The sequence below is a fragment of the Lepidochelys olivacea genome (genome assembly GCF_965140295.1).
Source record: "Lepidochelys olivacea isolate rLepOli2 genome assembly, chromosome: 10".
Classification (NCBI taxonomy): Eukaryota; Metazoa; Chordata; order Testudines; family Cheloniidae; genus Lepidochelys; species Lepidochelys olivacea.
This window is the reverse complement of record NC_140420.1, coordinates 7,484,970-7,509,455: the sequence shown is the minus strand read 5'-3', so window position 1 is coordinate 7,509,455 and position 24,486 is coordinate 7,484,970. Positions and strand designations below refer to the sequence as shown.

The 24,486-nt window shown below is 58.1% G+C and overlaps 1 protein-coding gene across 1 annotated transcript in view; it reads left to right on the top strand.

Annotated features, from left to right (window-relative positions):
• The window catches only part of MYO15A (myosin XVA), a 79,353-nt gene that overhangs the window by 33,469 nt on the left and 21,398 nt on the right, over positions 1 to 24,486 (top strand). Inside the window, exons 31-51 of the mRNA XM_084641370.1 lie at positions 311 to 423; positions 867 to 961; positions 1,918 to 2,038; positions 3,376 to 3,437; positions 7,249 to 7,303; positions 8,136 to 8,274; positions 8,580 to 8,688; positions 9,047 to 9,170; positions 11,845 to 11,966; positions 14,385 to 14,444; positions 15,423 to 15,498; positions 16,063 to 16,178; positions 16,573 to 16,691; positions 17,661 to 17,802; positions 18,299 to 18,410; positions 18,843 to 18,917; positions 20,538 to 20,743; positions 21,064 to 21,206; positions 22,027 to 22,099; positions 23,116 to 23,188; positions 24,205 to 24,278. Coding sequence (XP_084497496.1) covers positions 311 to 423; positions 867 to 961; positions 1,918 to 2,038; positions 3,376 to 3,437; positions 7,249 to 7,303; positions 8,136 to 8,274; positions 8,580 to 8,688; positions 9,047 to 9,170; positions 11,845 to 11,966; positions 14,385 to 14,444; positions 15,423 to 15,498; positions 16,063 to 16,178; positions 16,573 to 16,691; positions 17,661 to 17,802; positions 18,299 to 18,410; positions 18,843 to 18,917; positions 20,538 to 20,743; positions 21,064 to 21,206; positions 22,027 to 22,099; positions 23,116 to 23,188; positions 24,205 to 24,278 — 2,209 coding nt within the window. The remainder of the gene's footprint in view (positions 1 to 310; positions 424 to 866; positions 962 to 1,917; positions 2,039 to 3,375; positions 3,438 to 7,248; positions 7,304 to 8,135; positions 8,275 to 8,579; positions 8,689 to 9,046; positions 9,171 to 11,844; positions 11,967 to 14,384; positions 14,445 to 15,422; positions 15,499 to 16,062; positions 16,179 to 16,572; positions 16,692 to 17,660; positions 17,803 to 18,298; positions 18,411 to 18,842; positions 18,918 to 20,537; positions 20,744 to 21,063; positions 21,207 to 22,026; positions 22,100 to 23,115; positions 23,189 to 24,204; positions 24,279 to 24,486) is intronic.

The following is a 24,486-nucleotide window of genomic DNA, read 5'->3' as shown; positions in this document are numbered from 1 at the left end:
AAACAGCTGGGCTCTAATCCCACCAGGGCCACTGGCTCGCTTTGACCTTACGTGTCCAGAAGGGCAGAAATCCTGTGAGATCAGCTGCTGGCAGGAGCGTTTGGGCAGGATGGGATGGGAGCCCATTGCCAGGCCCTCAGCCGAGCCCTGCCTCAGAGCCGGCTGCATGCAGGGTCTCCACCTCAGCGCGTCTCCCGCAGTGACGATGCCAGCAGCAGCCTGGAGTCTCCAGCGGATAAAGAGAAAGCAATGAGGGGTGGAGATTAAACAGCTGTTTCCTCTTTATGCCTCTCCCCCCTTTTCTCTGTAGAGTTTTCGGACAGGGCTTAGATTCGGATGAGGAAGTCCCTCCTCCCCCACTGACGAAGGCCCCCACTGTGCCACCTCCAAACACCCCTGACTCAGATGGATATTACAGTCGCGGTAAGAGTCAAACTGTCCTTCCTGCAGCCTTCTCCCCCAAGACTGGGCCCGTCTTTCCACGGACAAAGCAGCATAACTCCCATTCACTTCAGGATCCAGCTCAAAATCATCTTGGCCTGGGGCTTTAGAAAAAAGGCAACCCTTCCCATAATGCACCTGACCACTCCTGGTCTCTGTGGGGGAGGGGGGTTTGAGGGCCCTCCTGACCCGATGCCCTGAAGCATGAGATTTGGTCACCCCTGCTTTAGCCTGCAGAGATGTTAATGTCACCGTGGCCATGGAATTACCTGGCTATAGACTCCGGAGTGCAGGGAGTTTCACGGTTATGGGCCGTTAACTCCGGAGGCCCGTGAGCCTGGGAGGCATTTGGAAGCAGTAGGCACTAGTCAGCCAACACCTTCCTCTTCGGCTCACTCTTCTTCTGCCTGTTGTGACCCCGCCAGCAGATTCCGACACCGTCAGCGAACCTCGAACACACAAGGGGTTGGATCGTTACCTGGACAGTCTGTTTGACCCGGTCCTGTCCTATGGGAATGGGGTAAGGACAGTTCCCTGTTGGGAATGAGAGGAAGGATGGCTGGGGCTTGGGAGCCCTGCCCTACTTCACGGGGGTGTCATTAAGGACTGTGAGGGGCTCAGCTGTTAGGGAAATGGGGAAAGGTCCATGCCCATAGACAGATCAAGGGAGTCCCTGTCTTAACTGCAGGAGTTTCCGCCCGGGACCCTTAGGAGCTTGGGTCTAAGAAGGGAACGAACCACAGCAGAAAACTCTTTGGGGCTAGATTCTGTGTTTGCTAGCCAGGCCCCCTGCCCCAGTGTCAGCAAGGCCGTCGGGCTTAATCTGCTGTCACTGCTGAATGGCGTAAGCACCAGGTTGGAAGCACTTCGGCTTTAAGTCTCTGGGACCTAAGCACCTGTGTGGGCCCCTACAATCCCACGGCATTTTGGTGAGACTCAGAGCTGGGTGGCCTCTGTTCTCCCATTTCCCTTCCCACCCCAGAGGTGGCTGCCTTTCTATAGCAGGGGTGGCCCTTTGGGAGTGGCGTGAAAGGTGCTGTATAAACGTCACCCGCTATTGTGTTACTGGAGTTTATTCTTGTCTCTTGTACTGTGCCAGGTGGCAGGCCCCGGGAAGGGGATCAGTTACATTGAGGTTGGGAGGGCTGGCTGGGGCCAACACCCTCATCTAGGCAGAAGCATTAGGTGGGCTCCCCGAATGGGGGCGTGGGGACGAGTTACCCTGGGAGAAACTAGGAGGCATGAAACCTCCGTTGTTACAACGACCCCAAAGCCGTGGACGCTTTCGGTTCCCTACCTGTCCATTGCGAGTGAAGCGTTAGCGGGGAAGGAGCTGTCACTCAATCTCCCTGGCCTGGATGTTCCCTGGCGCTCGTCTGACGTGGCTAGGATCACTTTCCAGCCTGCCACCGAGGCTCCCGCCCCTGCCACACTCGAACCTTTGTTTGCTTCATTCCCGCCCCTCTCCCGTGCCAGGACTTGGAGAAGCCAGCTGCTGTCTCCCGGAAGATGAAAGGAGGAGGCCGGGTAGGAGGTGGGAGCAGCAGTGTGGACCAAGGCGGTGCCAGAGCACCCATGGAGATGACCCAGCAAACCGGTGAGTGTGGGCAGAGCCTCCTGGCCTTGCATAGGGCAATGCCTGCCAGAGCAGGACTCTGCAGGGGGCAGGGCTCCTGGGCTCTATTCCCAGCTCTGCCACTGGCCTGCTGGGTGACCTTAGGCAAGTCACTGCCCTGCTTTGGGCCTCAGTTTCCCCATCTGCACAATGGTGATGATGATCATAATAATCATAATACCTAGCTAATGCCTAGCGCTTTTCCTCCAACGATCTCAAGTTGCTTTACACAGGAGGGCAGGATCACTGTCCCCATTATACAGATGGGGAAACTGAGGCATGGGAGGGGAAGTGACTCACCCAAGGTCACTCAGCAAAGCAGTAGCAGAGCAGAGCCAGGACTTGAACCCAGGTCTAAGTCTCAGTCTGGTGTCCTATCCACTAGGCCACACAGACTCCTTCCTCAGCTGGGAAGGGGGAGGTCAGGTGTGTGGCTGGGTGAGATCTGTGGCCAGAAGGAGCTGCACGGTGACTGCTTGCCCTGTGCCTGTGAGCAGAGGGGTGGGTGTCTCAGGGGACTCTGAACACATCCCAGGGGAGGCTACAGCCCCGACAGAAGCTATAGGGGTGCGCTAGGGCCAGATTTCCTCAGGAAAGTTGAAATCACTAGGACCTGGGATGGTCTAGCCCCTTCCGTCCCACCTGATTTCAGTGGGGCTGGCTGGCTCAGTGACCATGGGGCCTTCCCCTCCTGAGGCTTGAAATGAGTCTTCACCACCCACCTCCCCACTCCACCCCCAGCTTTGAGGTGATTGGCTGAAGGCTGGGACTGGAGTAATGTGGGGGCTTCAGCAGGGCAGGTGGAGATCTCAGCCCGCCAGCCAAGGGCATTCCCGTATCTCTCCCACGAAGCAGGGTGGTGCCCGGAACGCAGGCGCCTCGGGGAGCAACATGCCCATATTGCTGCACCCAGGATGGTCGGTTGGATGGGCCGTTAGCGAGCCGTACACGGTACAGACAGGATCCAGCCCGGGCTGGTAGGGGGTAGCAGCGCTGCGAACCAGCATGGGGCCTTCAGCCAAGGAAGGGTGGAGAGGGCTCCCTTTGAAGCCACGGTCTGGAGGGGTCAGCAATGCATGGCACTCCCCTGTCCCTGGGCTGTGCACCTTGCCCCTGCTTTCCCAGCCACTCTGTCCTCTCCAGGTCCATGCCCTACGCCCATCACTGTGGTATCTGAGCCCCAACCAGGCTGTGCGCGCACTGCCAGGCTCCTCTGTTTGCTGGACTGCCCCCTTCTTGGCGCACGCCCAGCCGGCAGCTCTCCCCGCCAGCCTTCCTGCTCTGGTTTCATCCCAGCTCCCTCCTCTTTGCATTTGCAGGTTTGCAGGAGCCCAGCTTGGTGCTGCAGCATGACCACATCAAGCAGCAGGCCCTGCTCCGGGTCAGTGGGGCCAGGGGACTTGGGGGGCACGGTAGGGGGCGGCACTGAGGTTGAAGCACACGCATGTCAGTACTGCAGGAGCTATGTGGCTTTTTCCTTGCCGATTCCAGGGCCTTAGTTCAAAATGTGCAAAATCCCTGCCCGGGACAGTGGCTGGGGCAGGCAGAGGCCCCAGGCACCAAGGGGCGATGGAGCTGACAGGCCACGAGGATGTCAGGGTTTTGACACTCCCCGCCCACCCCAAGTGGGATGTGGCTGGCGATTTGGAGCAGCCTTGGAGGAAGGTGGCCTGCTTCACATCTCTGTCCTGCCCTGTGGGGAGCACCTGGGATGAGCGAGGGGGTGTCTGAGGAGGCGGCGGAGTCCGGCCTGGGCTCACACCCGCTCCCTCGTTTCGGCGGCGCAGGCTCGTCAGGTCACCGGGCGGGGGGTGGCTCTGCCGCAGCAGCGGGGGGATGGCACAGCCTCCCCCAGCGCCTCCCAGGCCACCAGCCCCAGCCCTGCCGAGGGCGCCCGGCGCCGCACTGTCGCTGCAGGTGGGTCCGTCTGCTGTGCCGCCTGCTGAGGGGGATGGGAACGCCCCCAGCCCGCGTTCAGAGCAAGAAGGGAACCGCCTGGCCCTAAAATCCCTGTTCTCCGCTGTTGGTGTCAAGATGAGCAGGCAAGGGATTGACTTTCTAGGATGTTACATCTGGGTGCTGGCCCCTTTTATAGCCTTTCCCTGAGGTCTAATGAGCCCAAACCAGCCCCGGTGAGGAGTAGAACAGGGCTGGACGGGACCCTGCATCTTCTGGCAGATCACGTGTCCCCCCTGGGGGGCGGCTCAGCCCCGAGAAGGTGTGAGGCTGCCCTCCCGGACAGCTGAGTGCTGCCAGACAACGGCTGGCAGGCTCCCAGGCAGGGTCATTGTTTCTCCCATCTCATTCTTCTCTCACAGGCTGGCATGGCCCTAGTCCTCTTTTATGGACCCTCCCTGGAGCGGTGTGTCCTGGGGGTGAAGAGAGAAATAGAAACCCCAGGGCGTGGGGGAGGCGGACTCCCCGCACCGAGTCAGTGCTGGCCCCCGTGCGGTGCTAGGAGAAGGCGGTTATGGCCCGTGTTCGAAAAAATGTACCACTGGAGCATGTTGGGATTTAAAATGAATCTTACGGCTAATTTCTCACAATACCGTCCCTTGGCGCCTCTCCTCCCGTAAACGTATGGGTCAGTCTCTGGTCACTGACTTATGGCAGCGTTTCTTAACTCTAAGGCCTAGTATGGCTAAGCTACAATCTTACAGGCCTCAGCCTGTAGGCCTTGCGTTTCAGCCCTGCTTACTCAGCTACCTAATGCCTACTTATCCCTTCCGACTACTGCTCAGCTTTATAATCTATAGCCCTAACCTCACACAACACCCAATCCATGACTAATAAACTAAAGTAATTGGCTGCGTAGGGAACCCTGTGCCGCAGGGAGCGGGGTAGGTGACTCAGGGAGTTGGCGCGGGCCCCAGTGCGGTGCTAGGGGATCCTGTGCCGCAGGGAGCGGGGTAGGTGTTGGGGATGTGGTGTGGTACTCGGGGACCCGGTGCCGCAGGGAGCGGGGTAGGTGATGGGGATGTGGTGTGGTACTCGGGGACCCGGTGCCGCAGGGAGCGGGGTAGGTGATGGGGATGTGGTGTGGTACTCGGGGACCCTGTGCCGCAGGGAGTGGGGTAGGTGATGGGGACGTGGTGTGGTACTCGGGGACCCGGTGCCGCAGGGAGCGGGGTAGGTGATGGGGATGTGGTGTGGTACTCGGGGACTCTGTGCTGCAGGGAGTGGGGTAGGTGATGGGGACGTGGTATGGTACTTGGGGACCCTGTGCTGCAGGGAGCGGGGTAGGTGATGGGGATGTGGTGTGGTACTCGGGGACCCGGTGCCGCAGGGAGTGGGGTAGGTGATGGGGCTGTGGTGTGGTACTCGGGGACCCGGTGCCGCAGGGAGCGGGGTAGGTGATGGGGATGTGGTGTGGTACTCGGGGACCCTGTGCCGCAGGGAGTGGGGTAGGTGATGGGGACGTGGTGTGGTACTCGGGGACCCGGTGCCGCAGGGAGCGGGGTAGGTGATGGGGATGTGGTGTGGTACTCGGGGACCCTGTGCTGCAGGGAGCGGGGTAGGTGATGGGGACGTGGTGTGGTACTCGGGGACCCTGTGCTGCAGGGAGCGGGGTAGGTGATGGGGATGTGGTGTGGTACTCGGGGACCCGGTGCCGCAGGGAGCGGGGTAGGTGATGGGGACGTGGTGTGGTACTCGGGGACCCTGTGCTGCAGGGAGCGGGGAAGGTGATGGGGATGTGGTGTGGTACTCGGGGACCCTGTGCTGCAGGGAGCGGGGTAGGTGATGGGGACGTGGTGTGGTACTCGGGGACCCGGTGCCGCAGGGAGCGGGGTAGGTGATGGGGATGTGGTGTGGTACTCGGGGACTCTGTGCTGCAGGGAGTGGGGTAGGTGATGGGGACGTGGTATGGTACTCGGGGACCCTGTGCTGCAGGGAGCGGGGTAGGTGATGGGGATGTGGTGTGGTACTCGGGGACCCGGTGCCGCAGGGAGTGGGGTAGGTGATGGGGCTGTGGTATGGTACTCGGGGACCCGGTGCCGCAGGGAGCGGGGTAGGTGATGGGGATGTGGTGTGGTACTCGGGGACCCTGTGCTGCAGGGAGCGGGGTAGGTGATGGGGCTGTGGTGTGGTACTCGGGGACCCGGTGCCGCAGGGAGCGGGGTAGGTGATGGGGATGTGGTGTGGTACTCGGGGACCCTGTGCTGCAGGGAGCGGGGTAGGTGATGGGGATGTGGTGTGGTACTCGGGGACCCGGTGCCGCAGGGAGCGGGGTAGGTGATGGGGATGTGGTGTGGTACTCGGGGACCCTGTGCCGCAGGGAGCGGGAGTCGGCGCTGGCCCCAGTGACCCAGCGTGGCCATGGGGGTCACTCTCCCTTTGGAATCAACGCTGACCCCACGGCCCCAGCTTAGCGCTAGCAGTGTTCTTAGAGGACAGAGAAAAGCGAGGTCCTGACCTGTGGTGACAATTCAAGCCCCTTGAGGGGTCCACAGCCCCCAGTCCTGGCCAGATTCCAATAGATGATCCCTGCCGGCTCCCTGAGCTCCCCCTGCGCTCTCCGCTGAAGGCGCCCCCTTTCGTTTCCTGCCCCCAGCTGTTGGGTGGTGGGGCTGCGCGCTGGGAAAGGCTCCAGTGTGCTCTGCCTCCCAGAGGTCTTGGATCCTGGTGGGTGCCCAGATTCCACCTGGCCACGCTAGTAATAATGACTCCGCTCCAGGCAGCTTTTTATGGTGGAAATGTTATGATGGAGCCTTAACCGCCCCCTTCCCCTGCCCCTCATTGCTCGGGGAGGACGTTAGAGACCCCAGGGCAGACAAGGAAAGACGAGGCATTTACCATCTAACCTGGGCCAGAATTGCCTTTCTGCCTCCACGCCTGTTCTACAGCGCACTGGGCTGCTTGGCACCCTCCCACCCCAGAGGCAGCTGCATTTCAGGAGCGGGGGCGGGGGAGGGGTGAAGTGATCCCTGTCCAGTCTAAAGGGCTCTGGAATCCTTTGGGGTGAAAGGACCCTATTGAAACAGAAGCCATTGTAGCAGCTGGACAGCCGTGCCACATCATGGCCGCCCCTCACCAAGGCAGTTTTCATGGATGCTAAAGCCAGAAGAAATCACATGGCCTGGCCTCCTGCCTAGCACAGCGCTTCCCCCAAATAATTCCTAGAGCGGAGCTTCAGAAACCCATCCCATTAAAGCCTGCTGATGTAACGCACTCCTTCTCCTTCCCCCGGCCAGAGGACAGCTGTGAGCCAGACACCTGCCAGGACGGCAGCCTCCGTGCAGAAAGCCGGTAAGGGATCAGCCACAAATACAGCCTCCCCTGGAGACACCTGTCTTGAGTTGGGATCTCACCCCTCCACCCCCGCAGGGACACTGAGAGCACAGCCCTGAGCTTGCAGCTGTCAGGGGACGCTGACGCCAAGCCAAGGTGCATAGTGGTACCATGGGCCAACCTGGCAGCGCTTGCCTTTGGAGACCTGGGTTCAAATCCTGCCTTAGCATTGAAGCGAGCCTGGCTTTAGGACTAGTTCCCATGGGTGTGGTTTGCTGCTATTATTTGAAAATGACCCGCCATCGGAGAGGAGGGCTGTGGGTGGGGAGTGAGGGGCGTCAGCAGGGCGGGTAGGGGGAGCCCAGGATGGGTACAGGTGCTCCCGCTCAGGTTTAGGGGCAGAGAAGGAAGGAAGTTGTGACTAGCCGGGGGTGGGGACAGCAAGTCAGACCCGGGAAGCACTGACAGGGCTGCAGGCCAGGGGCGGGGGAAAGCGTGAGGTGTGAGAGGAGCTTGCAGAGCTTCTGGCTGAAGCCCCAGGCAAACACTTCAAGGGAGCAAAGAGCTGTGCAGACACCTGTGATTGCTCTGCAGGGCGCCCCAGAGCCAAGGCCAAGGCCTGCGAAGGGGGAGATAGAAGCCCAGCAGGGAGAGGCGGCCCAGGGGGCACTGGGCTCATGCATGGTGCTGGGCAGAAGTCACAATCATAGCCTGAGCCTTGCAAACCAGAGCAGGAGCCTTTCCCCACCTTCTGGGGGGTGGGACAGGGCAGGATTTCAGTGCTGGAGCCTACCCCCCCTCCCTGAGATTCTCAACCCAGCCTCCCGCTTGCTTCCTCCCTCCACGACAGCTCCTGCCTCCAGGCTGCGGGCCGGCGAGCTGGTGCGGCCGGCCAAGCTGAGCTCGCAGCACTTCCCCGAGCCCACGCAGCACATTAAGAACATCATTAAGCAGTGCCAGCGGCCTGCCAGGCTCCCCGAGCCCATCAGGTGAGACCCTGGGCCGCCGGGCCAGAACTCAGATCTCCTGCCCGAGCCCCTGCAGACATCAGCATCTGATGCTGGGCTGGAGCTCGCAACCGTAAAGCTGCAGGGACAGCAGCTGGGTTGGCATTTCCCAGCCATGCTTTAGCAGCAGGTGGGCTGGCTGGGCTCCCAGCAACTATAACAGACTGTTACTGGCTCATGGGGCGACCCCTTTAGCTCAGGGGATGAGGCCTGGTATATATCTCAACACGCTGGGCCAGAGGCTGCTCACTGACCTGGCTCTGGCTCCTGGCTGTTTGTCCCTGCAGGAAGGAAGGTGGGAAGGTCTTTGTGAAGAAGAAGGATCCCCATGAGGAGGCCATGATGATCTTAAAGGGGCAGATGTCAGTGGCACCAGGCCCCGCAACAGCCGCTCGGGTATGAAAGCGCTGGTCTGAAGGCACAGGTGGCCGTTCTCCCTGTCCCTAGCCTGGGGTGCTGCAGGGTGTGGACGGGGAGGGTCCAGCTGCTTGCCTGGAGAATGCAGGGGCGAGGGGTGCTGCTCTGCAGCTGAGCATTCGGAGTCCCCACCAGCTGGGGATCAGAGTCAGGGCTCTGAAGGAGAGCATGATCTCCAGGCTGGCCACTACCTGGGCTGAACCCCAGTGCTAGCTGGCAGGGCACCGCACGGGCCAGTGAGTGTCCCCTGCTCCTACCTGTGATGAAGGAGAGCCCCCCAGCCCGGGGAAATGGCCCGATCCCTCACAGGAAGTTGGTCTCCACCTCTGTGTTGCAGGTGGCCAAGGAAGCAATAGCCACGGTGAAGCCTGTTACCAGCACCAAGAGGCCTTGGCCACCATCACCAGCCGCCGTTCCCACACCGGCTGCCACAGCCAGGTCTTCTCCAATGTTGCCTCCAGGTAACAGCATGAGAGGCCGAGCAGCTTCGTCTCCTCTGGGGTTCAGGGCTGGATGCCGGAGCCTCACGCTGCCCTGCCAGGTGCTGAAGGAGAGGGCTGAGCATGTGGCTTCCCCCAGCCGGCAGCGCATTGCCCTGCAGCCAGGACCCAGCTGGAAAGTGATGGGAAAGCCCTTTGTTACTGGAGGGCTGGGGAAGCTTAGCCCTGGCCTGTCCAAAGGCTGAGATGCGGCTGATTCAGCAGGGACCATCCAAAAGAGAAGCCCTTATCCAGCGCCCTAGCAGCACTGCTGGAAAGGCCATACCCCAGGGTACAGAGGTAACCCAGTAGAGACCTTAGCCCTACAGAGGTCTCACACCGCTGCCACCTGGCTTTCAGAATGGCTCCAAATCTGACCTGTTTGGACCCTCCCACCCCACTCAGTGCTGCTCCCTGCCCCAAATGTTGATCTTTCTTGCATTGATTTGTTCATGCAATTTTGTGTTTTGCAAGTTAGGAAAAGTATCTGGGAATCCTGAGCCCCTGGGTAGGCTTGTGGGTCCCTGGACTATTAAAGAACTCACCATAAAATGCGACCTGTTAGGCAAACGAGGTGGTAGCTGTACCAACACAAGGCAACCAGACACCACGGTGATGGGTGTGGGGTGAGAAGCTGATGGAGCAGAGAGCAGCAAGTACAAAGGGGCGTCCCAGAGAGCCTAGAGGAACGGTTAACTTGCACCCCATGAAATCTCCTTTGGGCTGCTGGGGATGTAGGTTACACCTGGGCAGACGTCCTTAGTAAGAGAGTTTGGCTGAGAGTCAGGGAGTCTAGTGTTACATGGCCTCGCACGTCATCCGATCCATAGACTTTTGCAGACCCAAGACAGGGAACCTGCAGGAGTTAGCGAATGCAAATCTGCAGGGCCAGGAGGCCCAAGACATGAATCTGGCTGGGCAGCGAGCAGTTGCCATTCTGTCCCAAAGCGCCTCTGCTCAGCAGCGAGGCGAGGGGCTCAGGATATTTTCAGAAGATTAGGTTTTCCTAGCAGTGAGGGCCGTGACGCTAGGCAGGATGAAGTGACTAGAGCTCTTGATCCTCATGATTCAGGGCATATGATCAATCTCCCGATGGGATCAGGAAACAAAGCTCCTGCCATGAGAGAGTATCACACCGTTTCTGAAGAGGGGTTAAGCCAAGCTCCTGATGGTTTATGGCCATTAAAGATCCCCTGGTATCTTCTGCAAGAGCTGAGCCTGGGATCAAAGGGCAAAATCCTGATACCCAGACTAAATTCCTCCTTGAGTAACGACATCCTGCTTCACTAAACTTCCGCTGCAATTTCAGCTGGACACGGCCTTCCCCATCACTTCATGTATTAAACAGTTGTGCAGTGTTGCTGTTACACACCTGCTGCCTTCCACCCCAGAGGTAGCTGCATTTCAGTGGTGGGTGAATTCTGAGGTTGTGTTTCTATGTGCTCTTACACAGCTGCCACCTTCCACCCCAGAGGTGGCTGCATTTTAGGTGAACCAATCCTTGCGTATCCTCTTAACTCTGTAAGGTGCGTTGAGATCCTTCAGGATAAAAGATGCACTATAAACACAAGAGAGCGTTAGTCAGGGCACAATGTGGAGCAGGGGAGAAGGAGCAGGCTGGGCGGTATCCCCGCACCAATACATACCAGACCCCATGGGGGAAGAAACTTGTAGGCTTTGCCACACATGTAGCTGCACTGATACCAGCCCCTAGTGGAAGGCTGGTGCAGTGGTTAGTGCACTGGCCAAGAACTCAGGAAACCCTGGTTCAGTTTCCTACTCTGCTACAGACTTCCTGTGTGTGACCTTGGATAAGTCACTTAGTCTTTCTTTGCTTTCATTCCCCCTGTGGTGACCATTGCACTGCCCTGCCCCCCAGGAGGTTGTGAGGAGAAATACACTGAAAGCTGCGAGTTGCCCAGACACTATGGGGAAGGGGGCAGGTTAAGTAGCTTGGATAGATAGCATAGGCCTGATTTCCCTGGTGAGTAGGAAATGGCTGTGGCCCAGCTAATGGGCTGTCCCCTGCATCCACAGTAACCAGCTGCCAGTGAGCACTCTGCCCTCAATCTCTTTTAGGGAGAGTGGTCACTTTGGATGAGCTATTACCAGCAGGAGAGTGAGTTTGTGTGTGTATGGGGGTGGGGGGGGGGTGAGAAAACCTGTATTTGTGCTGGAAATGGCCCACCTTGATTTTCATGCACATTGCAGGGAGAGTGGTCGCTTTGGATGAGCTATTACCAGCAGGAGAGTGAGTTTGTGTGTGTGGTTTTTGGAGGGGGGTGGGGGGCTGAGAAAAAACCTGGATTTGTGCTGGAAATGGCCCAACTTGATTATCATACACATTTTAAAGAGAGTGGTCACTTTGGATGGGCTATTACCAGCAGGAGACTGAGTTTGGGGGGGGGGGAACGGAGGGTGAGAAAACCTGGATTTGTGCTGGAAATGGCCCAACTTGATGATCACTTTAGATAAGCTATTACCAGCAGGAGAGTGGGGCGGGAGGAGGTATTGTTTCATGGTCTCTGTGTATATAATGTCTTCTGCAGTTTCCACAGTATGCATCCGATGAAGTGAGCTGTAGCTCACGAAAGCTCATGCTCAAATAAATTGGTTAGTCTCTAAGGTGCCACAAGGACTCCTTTTCTTTTTTCAGTCACGGTCTCCCGGGAGCTCCCAGCGGAGCAGGAGCAGGTCCAGACGCAGCTGCACCGGTGCTGCAGCGAGGAGTTCTACGCCTACCGCAACGTGTCCTGGAAAATATACATCAGGAAAGAGGTACATAGCTCCACCCAGCACCCTCCTCCCTCTCCCATCAGACCCACAGGGCCAGTGGCCAGACCCTGAGCCCCGAAAGAGCTGGCCTGAAAAACTCCTGCTTATCAGGAGTCAGCCTCACCTCACCTCAGTCCCTGGAAAAATCATGGAGCAGGTCCTCAAAGAATCAATCCTGAAGCACTTGCATGAGAGGAAAGTGATCAGGAACAGCCAGCATGGATTCACCAAGGGAAGGTCATGCCTGACTAATCTAATCGCCTTTTATGATGAGATTACTGGTTCTGTGGATGAAGGGAAAGCAGTGGATGTATTGTTTCTTGACTTTAGCAAAGCTTTTGACACGGTCTCCCATAGTATTCTTGTCAGCAAGTTAAGGAAGTATGGGCTGGATGAATGCACTATAAGGTGGGTAGAAAGCTGGCTAAATTGTCGGGCTCAACGGGTAGTGATCAATGGCTCCATGTCTAGTTGGCAGCCGGTATCAAGTGGAGTGCCCCAAGGGTCGGTCCTGGGGCCGGTTTTATTCAATATCTTCATAAATGATCTGGAGGATGGTGTGGATTGCACTCTCAGCAAATTTGCGGATGATACTAAACTGGGAGGAGTGGTAGATACGCTGGAGTGGAGGGATAGGATACAGAAGGACCTAGACCAATTGGAAGATTGGGCCAAAAGGAATCTGATGAGGTTCAATAAGGATAAGTGCAGGGTCCTGCACTTAGGACGGAAGAACCCAATGCACAGCTACAGACTAGGGACCGAATGGCTAGGCAGCAGTTCTGCGGAAAAGGACCTAGGGGTGACAGTGGACGAGAAGCTGGATATGAGTCAGCAGTGTGCCCTTGTTGCCAAGAAGGCCAATGGCATTTTGGGATGTATAAGTAGGGGCATAGCGAGCAGATCGAGGGACGTGATCGTTCCCCTCTATTCGACATTGGTGAGGCCTCATCTGGAGTACTGTGTCCAGTTTTGGGCCCCACACTTCAAGAAGGATGTGGATAAATTGGAGAGAGTCCAGCGAAGGGCAACAAAAATGATTAGGGGACTGGAACACATGAGTTATGAGGAGAGGCTGAGGGAGCTGGGATTGTTTAGCCTGCAGAAGAGAAGAATGAGGGGGGGATTTGATAGCTGCTTTCAACTACCTGAAAGGGGGTTCCAAAGAGGATGGCTCTAGACTGTTCTCAATGGTAGCAGATGACAGAACGAGGAGTAATGGTCTCAAGTTGCAGTGGGGGAGGTTTAGATTGGATATTAGGAAAAACTTTTTCACTAAGAGGGTGGTGAAACACTGGAATGCGTTACCTAGGGAGGTGGTAGAATCTCCTTCCTTAGAGGTTTTTAAGGTCAGGCTTGACAAAGCCCTGGCTGGGATGATTTAACTGGGAATTGGTCCTGCTTTGAGCAGGGGGTTGGACTAGATGACCTTCTGGGGTCCCTTCCAACCCTGATATTCTATGATTCTATGATTCTATGATCTGTTCCTGTGAAGGAACAGTGCCATCTAGTGGTTGTTAAGGCTACTGAGGTGAACGTGCTCCCTAGGAGGAGAAAGTGCATTTCAGGGTCTGTTTTCTCCCAAGGAACTTATGTTCCAAACAGATCCGGCCCCCGTGGGCTTCTTTAGAAGGGGAGGGGAGCTTGCAAGGCTGCGATACTGAGTGAAAGAGAGTATAGAGGTGTTACTGTAGATATGGCAGGAGAGCCCAGAGGAGAAGGGCTCACTGCCTGTTGTGGGAGGGGGTGGTGTTAACATGAGTGGTATTACTATGATTTATGAATGATTTGTTATTGTGGTAGTTCCCAGAGGTTCCAGTCAGGGATCAGGTCCCCACTGTACTAGAGGCCATCTGTATCACCTCCCAGGCAGGCCCATTACTGCCTCTCAGATGTTCTGAATAAGTGAAACTTTCCCTCAAAGGGACATGGTCAGGGAGTTTAGGCCTAAAATTTAAGTTCTTTATTAAAATAAAAAAGATCCACAGTCCTGCCCCCCCCCGTGTTATTAACAGAAAAAGTTCTGTGCATCTTCCTGTCTTTAACTGCAGTGTTCACTGATGCATGCCCTGGTAAGTGAATAGAAGTGAAATTGACTTGTCTTGAGGTCACCTTTTCAAAAGTGCCTCAAAGACTTGAGAGCCTAAGTCCCGTTTTCCAAAGTGGCTCAGGCACTTCAGACTTGATGGGACTTAGGCGCTAAGTTACACAGGCGCTTTGAAAAGCTCACCCAAAGTTCCTGTCCTCCACTGAGTGTAATGGAGGAATGAAATAAAGGGCCGAAGCAATGAAAAGTCCACTTGATTTTAAAAATCCTTTCGGGTTCACTGATCTCAGCAGCTAGTAACACAGACTGAGGGAATTGTTCACTAATAGATCCTTCCACACCTGACCAGGTCCCTCTGATCTCTTTCCTCGCAGGTGTTCTATCCAAAGGATAACTTCAACAACCCCTTGCTGCTGGATCTCATTTTCAGACAGGTGTGGTTTCCAGGCTCCAGATACAGAGCTTTTCCTGCTGTAGAGTTGTCTGTATTAGAAGAGTGGAAGGATAGTTTCCGGCTTAAAGTCAAGGGCTGGGAGTCAGGACACCTGGGTTCTGTTCCTGGCTAGGTCACAAACTCGCTGTGTGAACCTGAGCGAACCAGCTCCTCTCCTTGCCTCCCTCTCCCCATATGTACAGAAAGGATAGTTCCCCACAGCGGGGTTGCGAGGGCTAAGAAAGTTTGGAAAATGCCTTGAGATCCTCAGCAGGGAGCCCTTGAGAAAGTCAGAGGATTATCAGCTCAGTCTGCTTGCATTCCCTCAGAGTCTGGGCAGGCTATAGGCATGCTGGGGAGTGATGGGTTCAGCCAGACCCTGGGGTAGGAGGAACCCAGAACCATAGATGTGCAAGGTGACTTTGGTTTCCCAGTCTGTCCCCCTGCAGGAAATCCTCCCCTTACTCAGCAACGCCCCTGGGAGCCAGCAGCTTTCCCGCCTTGTTTCAAGCACAGGCCACGCAAGCTGTAGTGGCTCAGAACTACTTATTCCCTTGCCTAGGGCTGGGCCTTATTCACAAAAGGAATGTACAATCCAGCCCATGCCTTGTCCCCAGGCTGGGTTGCTCCCGAGGTTCCTCCTTGAGGACTGCTCAGCCCACACCCTAAGTCCTCTGTAAAGAGCCACTCCCACCTCCATTATTCAGGACCCACTGAACCTTTTCCCAGCAGGATTGACACTGGCTGGGCAGGAGCATGATGGGAGTGGTGTGATTCAGGCAAACTGTCCTTTGCAGCCAATTCAGCAGCAGCATTGAGAGGCTTCAGGGCGGCTGGGCCAGTGTTCCTGACCCCTGCACTGTGGCAGGCAATGGGTGTGGGATGGGGCATACAGGGAGGAGTCAGTGAGGCTGCATCAGGGACACCAAGGCCTCGGCCCTGAAGCTCCTAACCTCAGCATGGTGGGTTCCCCCCTCAGATCTTCCACGACACACTCTCCGACGCCTGCCTCAGGATCACCCCGGAGGAACGGCTGCGCATGAAATCTCTCTTCGGTAACACCCAGCCCTGCCCACTGAGTCCTGCTTCACGCCAAGGGGCTGGCCTCCCCGCCGCTGTGGGGGCTGGCCTCCTCTCTCCAGTCCGATCTCCCTGCGCTTCCTTGGGGCAGGAGATGTCTAGTGCGTAGGGCAAAGCTGCCCTCCTGGAAGGTGATGGGAGGTTTTCCATCGGGTGCAGTGAGGCCCGGCAGCCTGTCACCTCTTGGGCCAGGGTTTAGTCTGAGCTGGGATTCGAATGTCACAAGTTCTGCTTGTGCTTGGCCTGCCCCGGGCATTAGGGGGTCCCCCAGCCCCCGTGGGAAGGTTGGGTCCCCGGCAGCGATAGGGAGCTGTCTTGCGCGCTGGTGAGACACGCCTGCTTTGTCCCATGCCGTGGGGCTGTATGCAGCAGGGGGCAGAGCTCACCCCCCCTGTGGGGAAGTCCTTGTTCTCCAGCTGGACCCCCATGCCCAGATTCCCTTGCCCCAGCAGCAGATCCGCTTTGGCTGAGGAGGGGGAGCCAGCACCTGACATCTCTTTCTGGGGCCGGGGGGTGTGTGTGTGTGTTTCTCACCACAGCGAAAAACAAGCTGGATTCGTTCAGCCCAGCGGCCGACGACAGCATTAAGAAGGAGATTGTGATCGCGGCCCGGGACAGCTGGGAGGTTTACTTCTCACGCCTCTTCCCCGCCACGGTAAGGGCCTACCCCACACCCACAGAAGGAAGCATGGAGATAGTCCAGGGGCTGGGACAGGTCTCAGCAGCAGACCCTGATGTACTAAGGTCTGATGCCCCTGCTGCCTGTAGCCGCTGCTCTGTGCTGCCAGGGGTTGCAAACCTCGTACTGGGGACTGTCAGATCGTCCACAGGCCTGAGACCATTGTGGATTTAGAGACAGGCCCCAGGAAGAATCCAAGGGCCAGAATTGTCAGTGCTCCTGGGCTCCTTGGGGTGAATCGGGCTGGTTCTGAGTCCCTGAATTTCCACAGCGGAAGGTCTCTGCCCAGCACTGCGGGGACTCATTGCTGCAAGGGGTGGGTGCTGACGTTCATTGCTTTGTCTTGTACCCTCTTTCCTGTTATCCCCAGGGCAGCGTTGGCACAGGTGTGCAGATCCTGGCAGTGTCCCACACAGGGATTAAACTGCTGCGGCTGGTGAAGGGCACCAACGTACCTGGGGAGCAGCTGCGCGTGCTGCGGGGCTACAGGTAAGGCCAGGGCCAGCCGGCCCCGCTAGGGCTGGGACTCCTGCGGCTCTCAGGGAGGGGACGCGTGCAGAGGAGCCAGCCCTGTGTGCACCTGTGGAGAAGGACTGGCATGTGGCTGCCAGCACCCCAGGGTGCTGGAGGGTCAGGCTGGGCACATGCTGCCCGGCCTTGGCATTGGTACTGTCACACCATGCCTGTGGCTCAGGCAATGCCAGCCTCCAGCCCAGGGCCTGGCAGGTCCTTGCCAATGAACAGCGGATGCAGGGTTGAAGTAATTGCTTTAATGGATTCAGTTAGACAGAGGGCCACTTTCCTGTGCAGATCCGGCCTGCGAGCTCCCTTTGCAAAGTGCTGTGAGCAGTAACACACACACACACAACCATATACACACACACACCTGTATACACAGACACAACCATATACGCACACACGGATGCACACAGAGACACAAATGCATATAGACACAGACACGCACCTCTGTACACACCTATATACACACGAGCCCACAGACACCTGCCTGTGTACACACCAACGCACGCCTACCGACCCAGTGGGTCAATGCCTATGGTGCTTTGGGTTCCCCAGGAGGAGAGGCTTCAAGAGGCCAAAGTATGATTTATCCTTTCCTGTATACAGTCCCGGTGGGCATCCACTGCTCACTTCCAGTGATGGAGTAAAGCACGGCCCCTTGGCCTCCCAGCTCTGCCCCTCACTCCCCATGGAGCTCAGCCCTACGAGCCAGGACTCCTGACTCCTTGTCCCCACTTAGCTCCATCCAAGTCCATGGCAAACAGCCAGAGCCCAGTGGCTGGAGAGCATGGTGCATGGGAGACGTGTGCGGTGTCTTAGTTCTGCCCTTGGTCTGGCGGGAAGACCAGTCCCCCCCTCACCGCTCTGCCCAGCCCTCTGGCTTTCTCAGCTGTGCTCTCCTATCCTGTTCTTTAACCCTGTCCTTCCCCCCACTCCCAGCTACACCGATATCCTGTTCGTGACCATCCCCTCCAACCACATGCTGGAGTTCAACCTGACCAACGAGAAGCTGATCCTCTTCTCCCCCAAAGCCCCGCAAGTGAAGGCCATGATCGACTATTTCATCACAGAGCTCAAGAAGGTCAGAGGCCGACCATGGGAATGGAGCCAATATGGCCTCTCTTGGCATCTCCTGCACCTGGTCCATGGGGCGGGGTCCCCAGCATACACACGCTATGGGATACTGCCCTATCCCTCTCCCTGCTCACCTTTGCCTTAGAAAAGCTCAAGCTTTTATACTCCTGCCTTGGTGCCAATGAGAGCCCCCTGGTTTGGCTGCCAGCGTGAATCAGCCGGGGAGCTCTACACCTCCATACGGAGCCCCAGAACCAATCACCTGGCCAGAGTTGTATACAAGTGTGTTCAGCTAGGGGTAGTGTGTATGTGTGGCGGGGTGGGGTATACTCTGAGCAGGCTTTGTGTGTGTTTGATTGTGCAGTTATACTCTGAGCGCAGGATGTGTCGTGTGGTTGTGTTCTGAGTGTGAGCGGCGTGTTGGACATATGAGTGTATTCCATGTGTGTGCACGCACGGCCCCCTGCAGCAGCACCAAACCCGGCCCCTCTCCCATGCTCCAGGACTCGCAGTATGTGGTTGCCGTGAAGAGCTACGTTACAGGTGACAGGAGCCTGTTGAGCTTCCACAAGGGGGACATCATCCACCTGCAGCCGCTGGAGCAGCCTGAGAGAGGTGAGCAGCCCGGGACGTTCATGGTGCTGCTGGCACTCTCTGCTGGCAGCCACCTCGGGGGCGTCACAGGGCAGTTTGCGAAGGAGAGGACAGGGGCATCTTAGCCGGGGCCCCATTCCCCTGCATGGGCGCAATGAGCTGAATGGGACCACCCAGCCCTGTCCTTCTGGGCTTATACCCTCCTGGGCCACCCACCCCCTATAGCATGAATCTGTCTGTGAGTGACATCTGCTCCCCCTGCGATGCCACTCCGCAGCCCCTCCACTGGGGGCGCACAAGGGGAACGCTGCCAGCCGCCTGCCCCAGGGAGCAGAGTGCTGCCCGGATCCCTCCCTAGCCCTGATCTCCGTTGGGCAGTGTGGGGGGATGGAGCTGGGTGGGTGGGTGAACTTAGCCCTGCCGCGGTGCCCTGAGGCTGTCCCCTCCCCACAGACCACTGGCACGGATGTGTGGTCCGCAAGAAGGTGACGTACCTGGAAGAGCTGAAGAGGGGCACCCAGGACTTTGGTGGGTGGCTCTGGAGTGTCGTGTTGTGCTGTCCCTGCATGAGCCCTGTCCCCCTGCACACATTCTCCTGCGGGGCTCTCTCCTCTGGAGCCAGCTCGCCCCTCCCGTCTGACGAAGCATGTACTCTCCAGCTCACCCAAGGCGATGAATCCCAGGGACCCCACTGCGGCCCACATGGCCAGACCTCATTCCACTGCCCGGGGCTGGATCAAAGCACCAGGTCAGGGCGTGTAGCCCTATAAAATATCCTCCAGGCACTTCCTGGCCTGCCCCTTTCTGTCACTGTAACACACTGACGTAACGTGTTGTGCCCCCCTCTAGGGGCCAGTCCATATACAGGACAAGTGCCTACTGTCGCTACCAGCGAACGGAGTTCTTGCTTTAGCCTGAGCTGTAGAAGCCTGTGCTTGTGGCACTGATGGTCCATTTCCCATGCACAGGCCTAAGTGCACTGTCAGATTTCCAGCCGCTCCTCTAGTTGTCTCTGTGCCAGGGCTCTGGCAAGAGACTGGGGAAGCTGGACCCCTGGTGTATCCACCAAAGAGAAACGGAGCTCCCCAGGAGAGCTCTGTCTGCCTGACGTGCACATTCCAGGCCCTGAGAGACCCATTTGCACCAGCTCTCCGTGGGCATTAGCCTGAGCAGAGCGCACTCGCCCAGATGCTCATGGGGAGTGGATGGGAAGGGGCGCGAGTGCATCCGGAGAGGAGGTCGTTATGCCATCCCAGGGGCGGTTTTGTGTGGGGCACGTGGCTCCAGCGGTTGGCACTCTAGGGGGCAGGCTGAATGCCGGGCATGGGGTTTATTTGTCCAACAGCCTCCAGACCCTGTGTGCGGAGAAGCCGTTGTAGAACTGGCTCGAGTCCTAACAGCCCCATTGGCCATGCTGTCAATAACAGCCCATAACTATAACCCCACTGCTTCCCCTACTGGCCTCCTCCATGCATGGCCCGCTCCTGTATCTGGTTTGTGCATGTAATCCTGGTCCCTAGCCTCTTCAGTCTCTGGGGGGAAGCTCTAGCTAACCCCATGAGAGCAGTAGGCTGCTGCATGCAGGATGGGATGGTATATGCAGTGTGCATGGTCCCCAGACCCCTTGTTTAAGAGTGCTGTGGAAGAGCAAACCTGTGGGTCTAAATACCAGCCATTCCCAGTCAAACGCTGCGGCTGGATTTTCCAAGGGGGCTGGCAGTGATTCTGCCTGCTGAGGTACGGAGAATCAAATCTCGTGCTTCAGGACAGGTCTCTGCAGAGGTCAGGAAGGAACCTTCCTTCCCCTCCCTGAACGCAATCACAGCTCCGGCTATGTGATGTGTCTTTATGAGGAATGTGCACCTCCCTAGCAAGCCCCAGGCATTGGCCACTGCTGCAGGCAGATTCTGGATTTAAGAGATGACATGTCTGATCTAGGGCAGTAGGGCGTGGGGTGCTGGTTTGAATGAACAGGTCTAAAATGGTAGAGGAGGGAGGCAGGACCGATAGCCGGGCCTGATGCGGCAGAGAGGGGCATATGGGGCTGGATGGACTGATAACCGGGCCCGGCACAGCAGGGAGGAGCATATGGGGCTGGCTGAAGCGTGTGTCTCAGCCCTAGGCTGTTAATGACATGTCCTGGTGCAGGGTGGAAATTCGGTGCCATCCACGGGAGGTCGGGGCGCTTCCCCGCCGAGTACGTCCAGCCCGTGGCAGCCCCAGATTTTATCCACCTGCCAGCGGACAGGAAAGAGGAGCCCAAGAACAAGCAGGGCAAGGTGGCGGCCTTGGCAGCCGTGGCAGTGGCCGTGGCCTCCACGGCTGTGGCTCAGGAACTGGACAGGAAGATCGAGGTGAGGGATTATCCCCAAGGGTCCCTTTGTAACCTTTGCAGTGCTGGAAACTGGGAGCTCTCAGAGGGCTGGAGTGGGCGGGGGGTTTGGTTGGGGTGGGTGGTGGGGAGGGCCTGGCTGGCTAAGCAGCTGGGTAGGAGGCTAACTGGGGAGGGAGACATTGCAGCTGGCATAGGGTGGGGCACTGATCAGCGGGCACCAGGAGGGTGCAGCCGCAGGGTCTGTCTGTAGCTCATCTGAGATTAATGGCTCTAGGACCCATGGAGTCGTAAGCTGGTGGCACAGGTGCGCTTTGCATCCCATGGTCCCCCTCTCCCCAGGTGTCCCCCGCAGGCAGTGACTATGCAGAGAGCATGGAGGAGTGTGGTGGTGAGCTTCCTGGAGACAGTGCCCTGCAGGGCAGGCAGTTCCCCATGCTGGAGTTTGCCAAGAAGCATTTCCGGGAGGCGCAGAGGATGAAGACGTGAGTGCTGGCCGAGGGGAGGGGAGTGACCTTTAACCTTCCAGCCTCCAGTGACCCTATGTGCAATGAGTTTGGTGGGGCTCAGCACAGTTCCCAGTGGGACAGTAGCCACGTTGCAGAAAGCACCATCCCACGTGGCACTAAGTGACCCCTGGTTGGCATCCTGGGGCTGAATGCCCCGCTGCGGAGCTAAGGTCAGTGCCCAGCCCAAGGGTTGCCCACAGAGGCAGCATACAGAGAAGGAAAGCTCAGTGGTTTGAGCATTGGCCTGCTAAACCCAGGGTTGTGAGTTCAATCCTTGAGGGGGCCATTTAGGGATCTGGGGCAAAAATTGGGGATTGGTCCTGCTTTGAGCAGGGGGTTGGACTAGATGACCTTCTGAGGTCCCTTCCAACTCTGATATTCTGTGTGATTCTGTGTGAAAGGCCTGGTAGTACTCGAGAGCGACCTCTCTGGCTGATTACGGAACTGCACTGATGGGCTTTCCAGTCAGTCCAGCTGCACACCTGGCTCTGTTCCTCGCACAGCCTCCTGTCTGCGCTTGCGTTGTCATTGGCTGGTGTGGGAGCTGCAGCCGTCAGTCTTAGCATTTGCATGTCCGCTGGGGTAGTTCTGCTGACCAGACCCTCATTTGGGAGCCCGCAGTTTGTGGCGGGTGCCAGAATGCCAGGCACGGATTTTGCAATTGCAGCAGCAAAGGGGAGGCTGTTCTTGGGCCCACAGCTCCTATCCGTGGGGGAGGCGGATGTGCTGACCCCCGGGGGATCCCAGCTCATGCCCAGAGAGGGACCTGTCATTCTCTTTCTGCGATTTGTTCCAGGGATTCCTGCAAGCACAAATCCCGGAAAGGGAAGGACTCGCCAGACGTAGCGGAGATGCTGAAATTCACCAAGGTAATGGGGATCGCCTAGCTTGCTGCGCGTGCTCTTTGCTGGCCAGGCTGTGCCTGCTGGCAGCCTCACCACCTGCCGATTTCAGGCTGTTGCCCCCGCCCTTTGCGTTAGGGCAGCCCCTGCTGGAAAGGGCATGTGGCCTGCTGGCCCTCTTACTGCCGTCCACATGGAGCCGACCCAGAGAGGGGTCCGGGCTGGCTCAGGGGCTTGCTAAAGTGTTAGAGCAGGGGTGGGCAAATTTTTTGGCCCGAGGGCCACGTCGGGGTTGCAAAACTGTATGGAGGGTCGGGTAGGGAAGGCTGTGCCTCCCCAGACAGCCTGGCCCCCATCCCCTATATGCCCCCTCCCACTTCCCGCCCCCTGACTGCCCCCCTCAGAACCTCCGACCCAAGCCAGAAGGTCAGGCTGAACCGGATCTGGGCTCAATGGAGGAGTCTGGCCTCCAGCAGTGTCCGATATGGTCAGGATCGATTTCCCCAGGCAGGTGCAGTGAGGGAGACGTACCATACCTCCCTGTGCCTCTCGGGCTAGGCTCTTTGCTCCGTGCCCTTCTGGCAGGGCCACTGCCTGACGTGGAACTGAGCACTTTCAGCCTGCCCCTCCCCCCATGCCAGGGGCTCTGTGCACCCTCATTCTTCCTGTCCCCCCATTTTCCCTTCCCCCTCCATCCTAGGGCCCCCCAGTCTCCTCCCTGCCAGGGGCTGTGTGTGTCCCCCCTTTCTCCCCACCCTTCTTTCCACCTGGGAGGCCAGTCATTGGGGTGTCACCCTGCGGCGCTCTCGGGAGGATGGGCAGAGAGGAACGGGGCGTTGCTAGGTGCGGATAGGTGCCATCAGCCGGTTGGTTGATCTCCAGTGGCAGTGAGGGGCTGGAGGCTGTGGCTCTGCTAAACCGATGGCAGGGGCTCGGTGCCCGTGGGCTCACTGAGCGTAGGGCCTGGCAAGCTCAGCCGCTAAGCCCACCGGCGTTCCACGCGGGTAACTGACGCGCGCTCTGCTTCTGCTCTCCCCGGCCAGTGCCCGCTCCAGGAGTCACTGATCGAATTCACTGACAGCTGCCTGAACAGAGCCGCAGCCGAGGCCTTCCAAGGTGCGTGGGAGGCACTGCATCTCCCCGGGGTGCTTGGGGGAAAGGGCACTGGGCTGCCTCCAGGCCACGGTGGGAGGGGCCCTGGTACTGGGCCGGTTCATTTCCCCTGGCCTGTCATAGAATCTCAGGGTTGGATGGGACCTCAGGAGGTCATCTAGTCCCACCCCCTGCTCAAGGCAGGACCAATCCCCAATTTTTACCCCAGATCCCTAAATGGTCCCCTCAAGGATTGAACTCACAACCCTGGGTTTAGCAGGCCAATGCTCAAACCACTGAGCTATCCCTCTCTCCCCTTGTGGTGTTTAATCCCACAGAGGCAGGGTTCATTCCTGCCCTGGATCTCCGCGTGTTGGCCGCTCAGGGGCATCTGAGACCAACGTGCCCAGCAGGGGGCAGCCTTCTTGTGCCGTTGCCTGTTTCATGGGACACCCTAAAGCCTTGGGTTTGTTAGTGAGAGTCCAGTTGAAAACTCAGCCACTTTTGAACCACCCCAACCCCCTGTGAGTCTGCCCGCCCCTGCCCCCCACATGGGGTACCGTGGCCTGCCCACCGCCATCCTCTGCCCCACATGGGGCAGGGGCAGTGAACCTCAAAGACCTCACCCCAAGGTGGGGCATTGGAATCTCTGCTGCCCCTACTCAGGAGTGGGCTGAAGCTGGCCCTTGGGCCCAGATCTAGCAGTTTCTGTGGGGCTGGCAACCAGTGAGTCAACGAGAAACCAAGAGTTCAAGAGCCAGCACTCCAGGAGGCCCCTGGGACTGGGGCTGGGGAGGGAGAGCCTGCTGGAAGGGAGACAGGAGGTTTGGTGGCTCTGAGTCTCATTTGGCCATCCTCCTCCCCCTCCAATGTGGGGGCACAGTGAACCCCTCAGCCCCTCCTCCCATCTGGGGCACTGTGACCTGCTCTCCTCCGGGTCCCATGACCCACCCGGTGGATCTGGAACTGGGAGAGCCACCCCCCTGCTCAGGGCGAGGGGAGGCAGAGCCTGTCACCATGCGTTGGTTTGTCATCCCCAGCCGTGATGAAGTTCATGGGCGACTGGCCTCTCAAGGGGCAGACAGAGCTGGAAGTCGTCTACGCTGTGCTCAAGGTACCTCCCTCCCTGGGGAGCAGAGCAGGATCCCCGGGGGGCACTCTGGGTCAGTGGGGTGGGCCCTGCCCCGCAGCCCTGGGGCCAATGGTGGGTAGCGAGGGCAACGCTCGGCTCGTGAACCTGCCTGCAGCTCCCAGCCCCAGAGCCCCTACCCCACAGTCTCCAGCCCAGCGGGGAGGAGGCTGAAGGTGGAAGCAAACGGCTG